The 13,133-nt window shown below is 51.0% G+C and overlaps 1 protein-coding gene across 4 annotated transcripts in view; it reads right to left on the bottom strand.

Annotated features, from left to right (window-relative positions):
* Positions 1–13,107, bottom strand: part of PLEKHM2 (pleckstrin homology and RUN domain containing M2) — a 31,250-nt gene extending 18,143 nt beyond the window's left edge. For all 4 annotated transcript variants that reach the window (XM_026089902.1, XM_026089903.1, XM_026089904.1 and 1 more), the window contains exon 1: positions 13,034–13,107. In XM_026089902.1, coding sequence (XP_025945687.1) covers positions 13,034–13,093 — 60 coding nt within the window. In that variant the 5' untranslated portion in view covers positions 13,094–13,107. The remainder of the gene's footprint in view (positions 1–13,033) is intronic.
* Positions 13,108–13,133: the final 26 nt, after the last annotated feature.

Raw genomic sequence — 13,133 nt, 5'->3', positions numbered from 1 at the left:
CACCCAGTCTCGATGTAAAATTTATCAAGGGGACAGAGAATGCCTTGCAGTCCCTGGGGGAACCATTTCCAGGAATACCGTTAAAAATATGAATATAGCTTCAACATCCTCCTAGCTTGAAGATCTCGTATCTCTCCGGAGAAAGGCAGCTCTTAGCTAAGACAGGAGAGTCAGGCATGTTCCTGCATGGAGCTGGTCCCAGCCCTTACGTGGGAAAGAACTGCTGAGTTGGAAGAATCGTGGCCAAATTCCCTTGTCTGAGTGCATAGCCCAATTCTGCCTGTCCCAACCCCATCCCGTTGAGGCGGTAAATTCCCTAGGGCAGGAAATGTGCAATAATGGTCTGTTTGCAGAGCTGCCCGTGGGTTTTCCTGCGATGCATGGACTTTCACTACACCCAGGTGAGAGCTGATGTGTTCTAGCTCAGCCGCTCTTATTCGTTTTTCAAGAGGAAGCTGTCCCAGAAGATTACGTTATTAATAGGTAGCCAAGATCCAAGGTGGGAGGAGAAGGCTCTCATATCCCACTACTCAAAAACTATTTCAGGAGCCATTGGCCGCCAGTGTTTAAATGTGTTCCTGCATCAAGGAGGCCAGTGGAAGAAACAAAGCCATAATTTAGAGCCGTATCCCTCAGGTGATGGATAGAGGGAGTTGGGGGGATCACAGAGGGCTTCTGCATATGAACCAGGAGCAGACCCTTGATTTGGAGGAGATGGATGCTCTTGGATGGGGCAAAAAAATACAGACTGGGTAGAATGCAGTGATTTATAAAATAAATGCCTGGCCAGCCTGCCGGCTGGAAGGCAAAGGCTGCTCAGCTCTAAGCTGCTTGCAAAGCATCCAGTGGATTTCTACTGCGCTGAAGGCATGAAACACGGATGGTCCTCTTCCAGCCCCTGGAGTCGAGGAGGTGGCTTTTCTGCAGTATTTGGAAATGAGGGCAGGAAACACGAAATAGAAATGTGTTCTTTTATCCACGAGTTTCTTTCACAACACATGCTACCGACAAGGAACCACAAAGCCACACTGTGCGCATGCACGCTGCTCAGGAAGGTCAGCTTGGAGGAAAACTCTTGAGACTGTCTTTTCTGCTAACTGGAGGATTTTCTCATTACAGGCCCCGAGCCTGGGAAGCAAAAGAGATGAGCAAGTAGAAGTGGTTCTTCTTTTTCTTTCCTTCCTTCCCCAAAATAACTAAGATCATTTCAGTCTTTGCAACAGCCCTCCCTGCAGCCAGTTCATGGCTTCCAACCCTCTCCGACTCCTCAGCAGTGCCACACGGACTGAGCGGCTTGCTGCTTCGCCAGGAGCTCAACTCCCCTCATCAGGGGAAGTTCATCACATGCCCCTTTGCAAACAGTCAGCAAACCCAGAGGGTTGCCTCATCTCAATGTCTCTGAATGGCGAGAAGCACCAGTGAACTTCTGAAAGATAGATTTCTGTGTTCCCTAGAAAAGCCAAGTCTTTCCCTACAAAGGGACCCAAGTTTTGAAGGCCTCGTTCTACATGATTTTGAGGCCTGAAGTTATCTTTAGCTGCTCTGCAAGAAGCAGAGCCTCCTACCCTGGGAGTCAACTCCGCCGGCAGCACCCTTGCAGCAATGCTGGTCTCGTGGGCAATGGGTATAGGGTACCAAGGCAGCTTTTCTGCTTGCCATGGGACCGTGCCACCGAAAGGTCTGTCCTGAAGGATTTGTGCACACTTTGGTTATCAAATTCCTGCGGAGAGGGTACTCCTGGACTAACTACACAAGGCGGATGTGGAGCAGGGCGCTCAGATGTCCTTGTATTGAAAAAACAAACACCTATCCATATAATTACATGCTCTTACTTAGGCTATGGGAAAAGACAACCTTGCCTTGTCTTTTTGGGGAGTCAGAGGCCAGGCACAAACCAGTAACCCTTTACTGCACCCCATTCCCGGGGAAGCTGCCTTTTGCTCACTGGGAAACCCAGACCCATAGCGACGAACCTCCCACAAATGGCCCGAGTCTGCCCTCGGCAACGTTGGGAGCCAGACGACAAGCTCGCGTGACTCTGCTTTGCCAATGGGCGCAGAGTCACGGGGTGAGGCCAGCCCTGGGCACGTGGGGCCCTGCAAGCGGGGAGGGCGTGCTCAGCAGTTCCTCCCACGACGGACTCGGCCGCTCTGAATCACTGCAGTTCATGAGCCGTTTCTCGCATTGGCCACTGGGAAGCACATCAAAGGGTGTCTCCTACCCACACAGAGCTGTGCCACCACGTACGGGTACATCAAGAGACGTTGCCGTTGCCAGCATTGTCCCAAAGAAAACACGGTCGACAGCCTACAGCCCTGAGCCCTCCAGAGCACAACCAGCCCCTGCAAGAGAATGGCAGGAAAGGATAAAAAACATGAACAGAGGCTATAACGYGACCGGTTTGCATTGCTCCAACCCCTTGCCCCTTTAGCACAGGCCCCCTTGTCTCCTGATCCTCACCCTCATCCCCGACCATGTCCCTGGCTCTTCATTTTGGCACATCTTCAGCCTGGCTCCCGGCCACGCAGCATGCCCAAGCAGGGTTAGCATGAGCTGGGATGCCCCAAGAGCCCAGGCGAATTCCCGCTGAGCTGCCACGTTTTGGGGAAGAAACGAGACTGAACAAGCCTGCACTTCTGCCATGCCCTCAGGATCTCCTGGGTGGAGTCATCTCTCCAGCACGGGGCTCAGAGCCACGAGGGTGGCGAAAGGCTGTGGCTTGCAAAAGCTGACAGGGAGGAGTTTTAGGCTTGGGAAGACGGGTGAAAACACATGTGGAGGAAAAGTATGATGAAGTACAGAACAAACCAAAAGAAAGAGCAAAACAGACATCTTATCTGTGACCTGGCAGCTCTTCTAAAATAGGGATATAGGTAGAGATGCCCTGGCAGCCAGTCTGCTTAAACCTACTCACCAAACAAAAAATAAGGAGAAACATGTCATTAACTTTGTACCAACAGTGAGTAACTCTACTACAGTACAAAGTGCCCGCGTTGAACAATGCTGCACTGGTAATCTGCCTGCTTGTTGGAGAGCAACAGCGTGCTTGAAGCTGTGCATGACACGTAATACCCAGCACCTCAAACTAACCATGCATTTCTATGTAGTGTGTAAGCCCGTAAATAGCTACGAAGCACAAATGAACAATTTGAAACTAACCTCTCCCTAAACGCTGCGCGGCAGATACAACCCATTTGGGAAGTGGCGATCAAACTTTTGACAGCTCTTCATGTGTGAAACATCCACCAAGCAACTCCCTAAAATACCCGGGCAGTGAGCAGGGCTGGAGCCAGACAAATCAGGAGGGAGGAAAGCAAAAAGGTTAGAAAGCGTTAGCTGAACGCAGCGTTGCTCCAGGAACACTCATTTCTGGGCAATTCCCCTTGTCTCATTTGCACTCCGAAACCAGGTGGATGCCAAAATGAGTGGCTGAAGTCTGGTCCGGTTGGAGGACTCGCGTAGGGCACAGAGCCCTACAAACACCAGCTTGCCTCAGTGTTGACCTGGGGGCTATTTATAGACATACCAGTGGCCAAAATAAGTGCTGTCGGCATCCTGAAGGCATCCCCACAATTCGCCAAGCGTGTATTTCTCAAGTCGAGACCACCCTGCAGCCCGTCAGTTCTGAACGGGGCCTGACCGTGGCAGCAGCGTGGGACAAAACCCTCTTTGCCAAACTCCTCCTGAGCCCAAATACTCAAAGTTGGCAAGTTAAATACACACTTGAGAACACAGAGTAGCAGAAGGGTGTTTGCCCAAAGGAACAGAGAGCTTGTTTGAATGAACGGGAACAGAAGAGTTTGCACTCCTAACAATGTGTATCATCCCACTGCAGAGAAGGTGGGATTTAACTGCTATTTATCAATCAAGAGCTGATTGCAGATCRTGCGTTTTTTGCAGGAATACACCACACCCCATGCTGGCCCACACAAGAAGGATATTCCTTGCACAATTTTATAGCCTGCTAATTGCATCAGTTCTCAAGGAGTTCAAAGCTCTCTGGGCCCATTTGCAGAGCTCTTCTATTCCAAAAGAGATGCCAAAAAGCAATCGGTGAGGCCCTGCCCTTTCTGTCCCTGCTTCTTCCACCGATTATCCAGACAAAGGAAGGGATTTGTTGTGTTTGTCAGGCTGAGCACTAGTTCTGATGCACCACTGTGCTTCAAAGCAAAGTTTCTTAAAGATGCTGTGACCTCCTTGAATACTAAATGGAAGATATGTCCCAACCAGCTGGGCTTCAAGGAGAAATTGAGATCCTTCGTGAGCCCTGAAAGAGACCTGCTCTTCTAGACGTAGGACTGCAGGCATGAGAATTACCCAGGTAATACATTCGACCCTGATCGCGTGCAGGAGGAGAGACGGGGCACTTGGGAGATCCACAGCATCCAAAGCATTGCCCTTCAGGATATGGATTTCTTCCAGGAACGGCTGCTGGAAGGACACCCACCCATGCCTCGCAAACTCCACACGATGCTGAAGCTGGGAAATTGCTCTGGCACTTGAGTATCCTCTTGAAAATGTCATTAGCAAGACGGAATGAGCCTCACTTGAGTCCGTGTTTGCTGGGATTTTCGGCATTTAGATGAAAATACCCTTTTCTGTTTGCAGGTGACTCCTGTGAGGAGTTCAACACCACTCTCTTGAATAAACTGAGTAAGCTGAGCTGGGGCAGCCATGCTGGAAAGCCCATTTTCCAACTCGGATCATTCTTGTGGTGTTTGTTTGAAATCTCTCCAATATTTCTACAACCTCACYGAAATACAGGCTCCAGACCTATATGCACTATTCATGGCTGGCCACAATCCAACTGAGTCTCCATCTCCCCTCAGTATATTTGGCCTGCAGACATTTTACTAGCGGTTTTCCAATGCCAAGCTCATTTCCCTTGTTCTGCTTGGTATTTCCCTGGCAAGACAAACACTCTGCAAAAGAAAAGCAAACAGCCCTGTCAGGCACCCCTTGCATTCCTCCGGGTCAACTCCTGCCTCTAACCACAACGCCCTCCGCAAAGGAAAGGAGAGAGACGCTTCAAAATCCACTTTCCCACCCATGCCACTTGTATTGGCGAGGGGTTTTCCCCAGGTTGCAGGAACGCAAAACAAAAACAGTGCCTTGGAACAGCAAGTGGACAACCAAAAAACATAACAGAAACTACAGCAATCTTCTTTCTGTCTCATTTCCCGTCCTCTCACTGTCTTCTCAACCAGGCAGAATGAGAGCTTCTCTGATCTGTCAAGTAGGTGGCTTTCTTTGAGGGCAGTATTTCAAGAGCCATCCAGGTACCCCTTAGCAGGGAGGCAGCTGGAGATGCAAACACTCTGCAAGACTCAAAAGCCTTCCCAAGCCTGCTCCCAGCACCTACTCTTCCACTGAGCTGCATGGCAGGGCAAGGATTGTTGCACGTTAGCTACTGGACTGCATAGCTAGAACAACCTTCTGCAGCAGGAGCAAACCACGCAGCTTCCTGTGCACACAGCTTGCAAAGCTGTCCAACAATGCAATTAAAAAATGCTAATTAAGAAGCCAGCTCCGGGTCTTGACACCCAGACTGGGCCTTCATCCACAGCAGAATACCCTTGGGAGCAAGCCCGGAGATCCAGCGAGCTCCAAAAAATTAAGGCAGATGATTCACCTTGTCCTAGGCAAGCAATGGCAGCTCAGCCCCAGGGAAAGAGGCAAAGCTCAGGGTGAGGAATGACAGGGGACAGGACGGAGAGATATATAAGGTGGATAAACAAATATGGATAGGCACAACCTGCCTTCCCTTCACGCGCTCTCATACCCGCCCAGGAGAGCACAGACAGCGAACGGCAAATGGATAAAGGGGAGGACACACTCCTGTGCTGGGAACACACTTAGTCTGCATCTCCTAAAAAAATGGTCTGAATTTCAAGGCAGGGATGTTATTCTGTTACTCTCTGTGCAGAAACAGGAAGAGCCATGTCCCACAGCTTGCTTAGAAACTGCCTTTGCTTCACAGCTAATTCAGGTCTTGCTTTCTGGCTAACAAGTCAGGAGCTAACCTGTTTTCTTGCTTCCTAAGAATTGTCACAGATTCCCAGGGAATTCCCTTACCTTCCTGCTCCCAGCCTAATCAGCCTCTATTTACCACTTACAAAAACACCCATATAACATAGCGAAATGTTGGCTCTGCAGGATGTTTTGGGGGGTTGCGCACACGATTTGACCCAACATTTCTTATAGCAAGCTTCCAATCCAGGCCTGGCTTCAGTCCTCAACTTCCCATCCTAGATTCAGCACACTTTGCCCATGTCTCGCAGCTTTCCTGCTTTTTATGGAGCATGAAATACATTAGCAGGCTCAGTGCACTGAGGGCACCACCACCGGTGCTGGAGCAGCCTGGAGAGAAACACAGTGTCATCGTGACATGCAGAGACAGGAGCCTGAAATAGGTGAAGCTGAAATGCAGAGCAAAGATGCATCATGGCTAGAAATGTAGGGACCCGGAGCTTCGAAACATTTGCCTGGCTGAGCACAATCCAGCCCTGGAAAGCTTGCCATCTTTGGGAACGCTTATGTTTGTCAGCTCCCATACCCCGAAAGGCTTTTCCAGGGCTTTCCTTCAGTTGAAGTTCATTATTTCTGAGCAGTAAACCTTGCGGTAGACTGAGCCTGTGCATGGATCAGCCGAGGACAGGATTTTTTCTCGCAGCAGCGACACTCGCTTAAAAGTACCAGGGAGCAGCCTGTTCCCATCATTGCAAGCACAACTCGCAGAGGAGGGACTGGGTGCAGAGTTGGCTGGCAAGACTGGAGGGGAATCGCCTGCAACTGGTGCAGTTTATCAGACGCAGACGGCGGAGGCTTCGAGATGGYCCGTGGCTGCCAGGGAACAGGATCCCTGTGTTACTGACAGCAAACAGAAAGGTCACATGCTCAGCACAACAGAAAAACAGATTTCATGGGAGGCAAAAAACCAAGTCCAGTTGGTATACAGTAAAACAAGCAAGTGCAAGGGGCTTGTACCCTGCAAGTCTCTGTAACGGTGCTGCTCTCCTAGATAGTTGCTTCTTACTCACTGTCCAGGCCTTTATTACTTTGAATCTTGCCCTGTAGACCAAGTCCTCTGGCCCGCAGTTATTTCAGTTGCTCCTCTTTGGCCGGGATATCATAAGCGGGGAAAGCTGAAATCACTCAACAGCCATGTCGTGCTTGCGAAACTTGTGAAATCAGAAGCAGAGAGGCTCAGAGGCATTGCTTGCAGCTCCTTATACAAAACCCGCTGTCACAGTTGCAGTTTGGCCTCCTAAACCGGCTTCTCTCCCAGCAAAAGGCTTTGTGYCAGTGGTACGAGAACAAATGGGATTTTTTTCCCAAAAGGCTATCATTGCTTTGTCCATCAGCAGATCCAGAGCTGATTTTCAGAAACACCTCCCCTGGGTATAAAGAGACAACATCAGTTTAGGTACCGGCAGAATCCAATCCCCTTTCCCGACTGCAGACGATGAATCCAGTAACATCACCAGGCCTGCGTCAGGATGTGGCATTAGGAATTTAAAAAAAAGATAAACCATGAAATACTCAAGTAACCTAAGAAATAAACTGCTGTTCTCTTAGCAAACAGCCTTGTTCGCTCATCACACACTGGCAAAGCCCTCAGAGGACCACCAAAATACACAGATGGTCGGTGCTGCAGGTGTTTGCAGACTTCCTTAAGGCACCTAAGCCTTCCCTGTACACTTGTGGCCGACTTACAAGCTCTGTAAGGCTGTTACTAGCTTTAGCAAAGGGCTTCTGGCTTCCAAGTGCTGGATTATAGCTAGCCTGGCTGCAAAGGCTGAAAACACAGCAGGTCCTGCACTGTCCTTGGTTACACCATCAGACAACACTGTCAAAGGAGTCCCCGGCACAAAGTAGAGGGGATCATTCTGCCGTCACGCTCCCACCTGGCAGAGAGTGGATCCAGCCCTGTTTTTGTGCTCTGGCAGCTGGCAAACTTGGTACACGGTGAAACAGCAAGCCAGAATGGTGAATGGGAGCAGCGTGCATGTACAGATGTCAATTCCTGCTGYGTGCTCCTTGCTGCAACAGAGGATGTGGCCTGGAGCAAATATGAGCAAGAGGAAATACCCTGGCAGAGATGAAACCCCTGTGGTGTCACAGTCAGCAAGGTGCCCCTCAACGGGAAGCAGGAGGCAAGCCGCTATTTCGCAGTGGCTCTTTTTTCCAGAACTTCTGCCCCCGTGTCATGGCAACTGGGCTAAATAAATCCACCCATGTCGAGCTGAGAGATTCCCTCCGTGATCCGAGGAGCCCCAAGGATGCCCACCTTCCAGCCCTGCCTGCCTCTCCTCAGGATTAGGGGTTACAGAGGCATCTCCAGATCTACCCTCCCTCGCTGTGCAGCAAAACCGGAGATGCTGCAAGGCACCGCTCAGGGAGCCGGGGGTGACCGCAAAGGCATTTCATTTGTACAGAGCTGAAAATTCGATCTGGAGACAGGCAGAAAAGGCGCAGCATTAATTCACTGGTGCTGCCGCTCAGGGAGAAGTGGAAACTTTCCCAAAGTCATGCATAAACTGAGCGGAGCCAGGGCTTCTGGCAAAAACTCCTGCAACATTGGCAAAATTGCTCCACCTGATTTACATGCACCAAGGATCAGCTGCTCTAGAGTTCATGGGAATGTGTGTCCTTGAGAGTCAGCAACAAAGCCTGAAAAACAGAGAATAGCCCCAAAATCACGGATTTGGGCCTCTTTTATGATTCTAAGTTTAGCTCCCAGAATTGGCAACGATGAGAACTGTTTAAGGACTTGCCATTCTGGCCACCTAATTCCAGCCAGGACAGTGATAAATCTCTCCTTAACCTGCTGCGATGTCCAGGAAAGCTCAGAAGTCCAACAAGATTTCCAGCAATCTGCTGCCACTCACAGTAATATCTGCTAGAAGTAAGCAAGCACTTGAGCAAACAAGAATCTGTGCCCCCACTAGGAGAAGATGTACAGAAAGGGGGTGAATGCACATGAAGGCCTTCCAGCCTTCTGCCTCAGGCAAGCCTCATTCATTAAAAAAATAAGGGATGAGCATCAATTTGCACAATAATTTGTGCTCTCTGGGCAGAAAGCAGGGTGTAGGTACCGGCTAGGGAGCCCCGAGTGGGAGAGAGGGAAAGAAACAGTTACAAGAGAGAAGCAACTGTCCCACTGTTCATGTAATCAGAGTAAAATGCATCACTCCCTGTGAATTAATGTACATCTCCCAGGGAGGATGGGGAGGACAAGCTGTAGATGGGAAATCAACACCATACGCACAATTCCCTCGGAGGCGTGTTTGAAATGGAGAACAGTCCCACATGCCTGAAGCACAGGAAGGATTGAAGGGAAGAGATGCGTGAACAGCGTTTTCACTCCCGTTACAGCGAGTGGGGACCCAACCTGCCAGCGCCGAGCCCCCCCCAACCTCTCCCAAAGTCACCAAGAGCCTCTTGGCACATCTCCAGCTAGAGGGGACAATTTATAGGTCTCTAAATGATACGTTCTGCCTCCCTGTAGTCGAGAACCTGATCCCACACCTCCACAGTCAACAGCAAAACTCCCACTGATCTCCAAGATGCTGGTGAAGTACTCGGACAGACCAGGCCTTCCACTTGGGTATCACACAGAGAAATCCATAGTGGAACGGACTTTCCTGGGCAGGCCATCCCACCTCATCATTGCAAACACCAAACCCCTTAGTTACTTCCACAATTTAATGGTCTCTAGCCACAAAACAGTTACTTTTGTACCTCCTGTTCGTGCTAGATGCACGACAGATTTGTTCCATATCACTAAGATGCAACACACATCTGATTAAAAATCCAACGTCTAAGAGGATCTGTAGAAGGAATTTAAAAATATTTCTTTTGTCACCCACTAATCTACCTGTGTTTCTGTTTCTTGAATTACCCTTAGGTTTGTAATTACCCTCTCTAAGCAGAGTTGCATCACTACCTTTTCTAGCTGATGCTCCATCCCTGTTATATTTCTCTATGGGAAGAAAATAAGAAAGAAACAGTCCTATATACTGAAGCTTGAAAGATTCACTTGTCTGCTTGGCAACTGAAATGCTTCTTCCACTGTTGATTTGTGCAGATTTTACTCACTATTTTTTCCCTGAAAAAGTCCCCTAGTTTTCCTTCTGACCTGCCACTCCCAAAATTCAGAAGCCCCCTGGAGAAACTGAAGTTGGAGCCTAGCAAAGTCACAGCTGGGCCTCCTTATTATAGGCTGAAAAGCTGTCAAGTTGCTACAACAAACTACAGTGGGCCTCTGCAGCACAAACCATTTAAAATCTGGGACCATTGTTTTCGCCATCTGAGGCAGCGAAATGTTGGGATGGTTTTCCCTGGGCTACTCAGTGAAAATGAGACATCTTTCTGCTGCTACTCAAAGCCAGATACTGTAACCTGGTACCTCAGCCTTCAGCAGCAGTTTGCATTTGTCCCAATTCTATCCAGTCTCTGCACCACACTCTTGAGGCGGGGTTTAGTCCCAGCTGTCTTCTAAAATTATGTTGGACTCACGGCCCACAGACCACTGAGGGTCCACGACCTTGTTCCCAGGGGTCTGAAGCTGAGAAAAGAAAACTTATCATCTGGCTGAAGAGTGGTACAGAGAGGTGTGCACATCACCGCAAATGGCAAACCCTCTCCTCTATAAATCAAGCCTGCAACAACAACAAAAGTACAAAGTAAGCAGCCTCCACAGGTAGAAAGCTTTTGAAATCAAGAGATGAGATGCTTGGAAAACCCTCCACGCCTCATGACACAATCCCAGCGATTAGCAGTCATTACTCAAGACAGACCCAGAGGTAGAAAGCGGAGGAAGAACGAGGCCAGGATTTCTCAGCGCTACATCAGGGTGTGGAAGGGCGTACCTGTTCCCCATACCTACCAGCTCACTCTTCCCACTAACCCAGAGAAAACAAATTTCAGGGGCTTGAGGGCTGAAATCAGATAGGGAACCGCTGGGGAAAAAAAAAAGTGACTCCATAGCTGAAGGGGAGCAACGTCCCAGAGGAAGGAGAACTCCACGCCGSGGTAAAAAGTAGGGGTGTGCCGGCGTTGGGCTTTCACTATGTGGCTGAATTTGGTTTCACTGGGATAGTACAAATTGGTCTTTCAGCCAGAAGTCTCACGTAGGTTCCTGCATTTCCCTGATCTCTCTAACTCTGAACTGAACAGGAAAGGAAAAGGCCGAGCAGGACAGGACTGAGAAATCCAAAAGGTCTCTCTTTGCTGCTGGCCCAAGACAAGAGTTAGCAGGAATGAATGCAGGTCAAGGTAGAGGTGTGTTGGCAGGGCTGTAGATGACGAATCTCACTCAAGTATGATAATAATTAAAATCACCACCATGTTGATTTTATAGCATTTCCAAACAAGGATCCCCAAGGATTTTCTGAAGGTAGATAAATTATGTCCCAAGAATCCTGACGGGGAAGTAGTATATCCTTCTACTTATGGGGAAACCGAGGTAAGCTAGCTCAGCGCTGTAGAGCATCATAACAGAGCTTGGAGAAGGCTGAACATCTAGTGATTTCCAGGTAGACAGAAGATCATCCTTAATTTCTAGAAGATGGATAGATGCGAGACCAGAGGACAAGCACAGCCATGGAAGAGGAGAGAAAGGATGGGAAAGGTTTGCACATCCCCTCTGCATCCCGGAGGCGTGGTCAGGCCATCCCTTGCTTAACAGTCCTGGGAATCGACTCGTGATATTCTTCTTACAAGTTTTCCCAGGTGGATCCATGTCAGGACACACCGCAGATCATAGGAGAACTTCTACTCCTCAAAGTAGAGGAAACACCGTAACTGGAGAAATGTCAGTGAGTCTAGAAAGCCTCCTTTTCCTCAAGATTTGTGATGAAAACAGAAACAAGACCCTTTTGCCTCCTCAAACAGGGCTCATGTTGGCTGGTCTTTCTCAAGCACAGCAAGGGCTCACACGTGGACCAGGCAAGGCCACAAGCAACGCCCCCACTGTGCAGCGGGGTGGTTAGGGTCACCTTGGCGGAGACGCAAAGAGCCCCAGCTCCGGGCACTGTGACCCCCTGTGAGGCTTAGTCCTCTCCTACGTGGCTGCGACCCCCGCCTGGGGCAGGAGGCTTTGAGGCAGACAGAAACTCGTGCACCTGGCAGAGTGGGGTCCCCAGCCCCACACTCCCAGCAGAGGTGATGGGGTGCCTTTGACCCCATGTCACTAGCAGAAAGAGTCCTGAGGATGCCTCCAACCTCACATCCCCAGCACAGGGGGTCTCTAGAGCTGTCCCCAAATCAACACCCCCAGCAAAGGAGTCCCTAAAGGTGTCCCTTTGCCCCACACCTCAGGCAGAGGTGGTGGTGGGGTGTCCCTGGGGTGTCCTTGACCCCATGCTCCCAGCACAGAGAGTCCCCCAGGTGTCCCCAGCCCCAACATCTGTCACAGGGGGGTCCTGAGGACCATCCCCCAGCCCCACAACCCTAGCAGAGGCAGTGGGGGGGTGTCCCTGGGGGGTGACACCATGCCCCAGGCAGAGGGGATGTCCCCTGCCCCACTGCCCTGGTGGGGAGGGTCCCTAGGGATGCCCTCTACCCCACAGCTGTGGCAGAGCAGTCCCTAGGCTGTCCCCTGCCCCGCTGCCCTCACAGAGGAGGTCCCTAGGGGTGTCCTTAGGGATGTCCCCTACCCCAAAGTCCAGGCAGGAGGGGTCCAGAGGAGTCCCTAGAGATGTCCCCTGCCCCACAGCCTGGGCAGGGGAGTCCCAGAGGGGTCCCCAGGTATGTCTCTGTCCCACAGCCCCAGCAGAGGGATCCCAGAAGGGTCCCCAGGGATCTCCCGTGCCCCACAGCCCTGGCAGGGGGTCCGCAGGGCTGTCCCTGCCCCACAGCCCCGGCAGGGGGGTCCCAGGGGATCCCTAGGGACCTCCCGTGCCCCACAGCCGTGGCAGAGAGGTGTCCCCGGGTCTGTCCCTGCCCCACAGCCCCGCCGGGGGGGGTCCCCCGGCCCCAGCCCCCCCGAGGCGCCTGTGCCCCGCGCCGCCGGCCCCCCCTCGCCCACCTTCTTGACGGAAAGGGAGATGTTCTCCAGGATGCGGTCCTTCACCTCGGCCGGCTCCATGGCGCCGCCGCCGCCCGCCGCCGCCGCCGCCGCCGCCGCC

This window comes from Apteryx rowi, unplaced genomic scaffold, assembly GCF_003343035.1.
Source record: "Apteryx rowi isolate R43461 unplaced genomic scaffold, aptRow1 scaffold_835, whole genome shotgun sequence".
NCBI classification, from domain to species: domain Eukaryota; kingdom Metazoa; phylum Chordata; class Aves; order Apterygiformes; family Apterygidae; genus Apteryx; species Apteryx rowi.
This window is presented reverse-complemented; position numbering and strand designations above follow the sequence as displayed.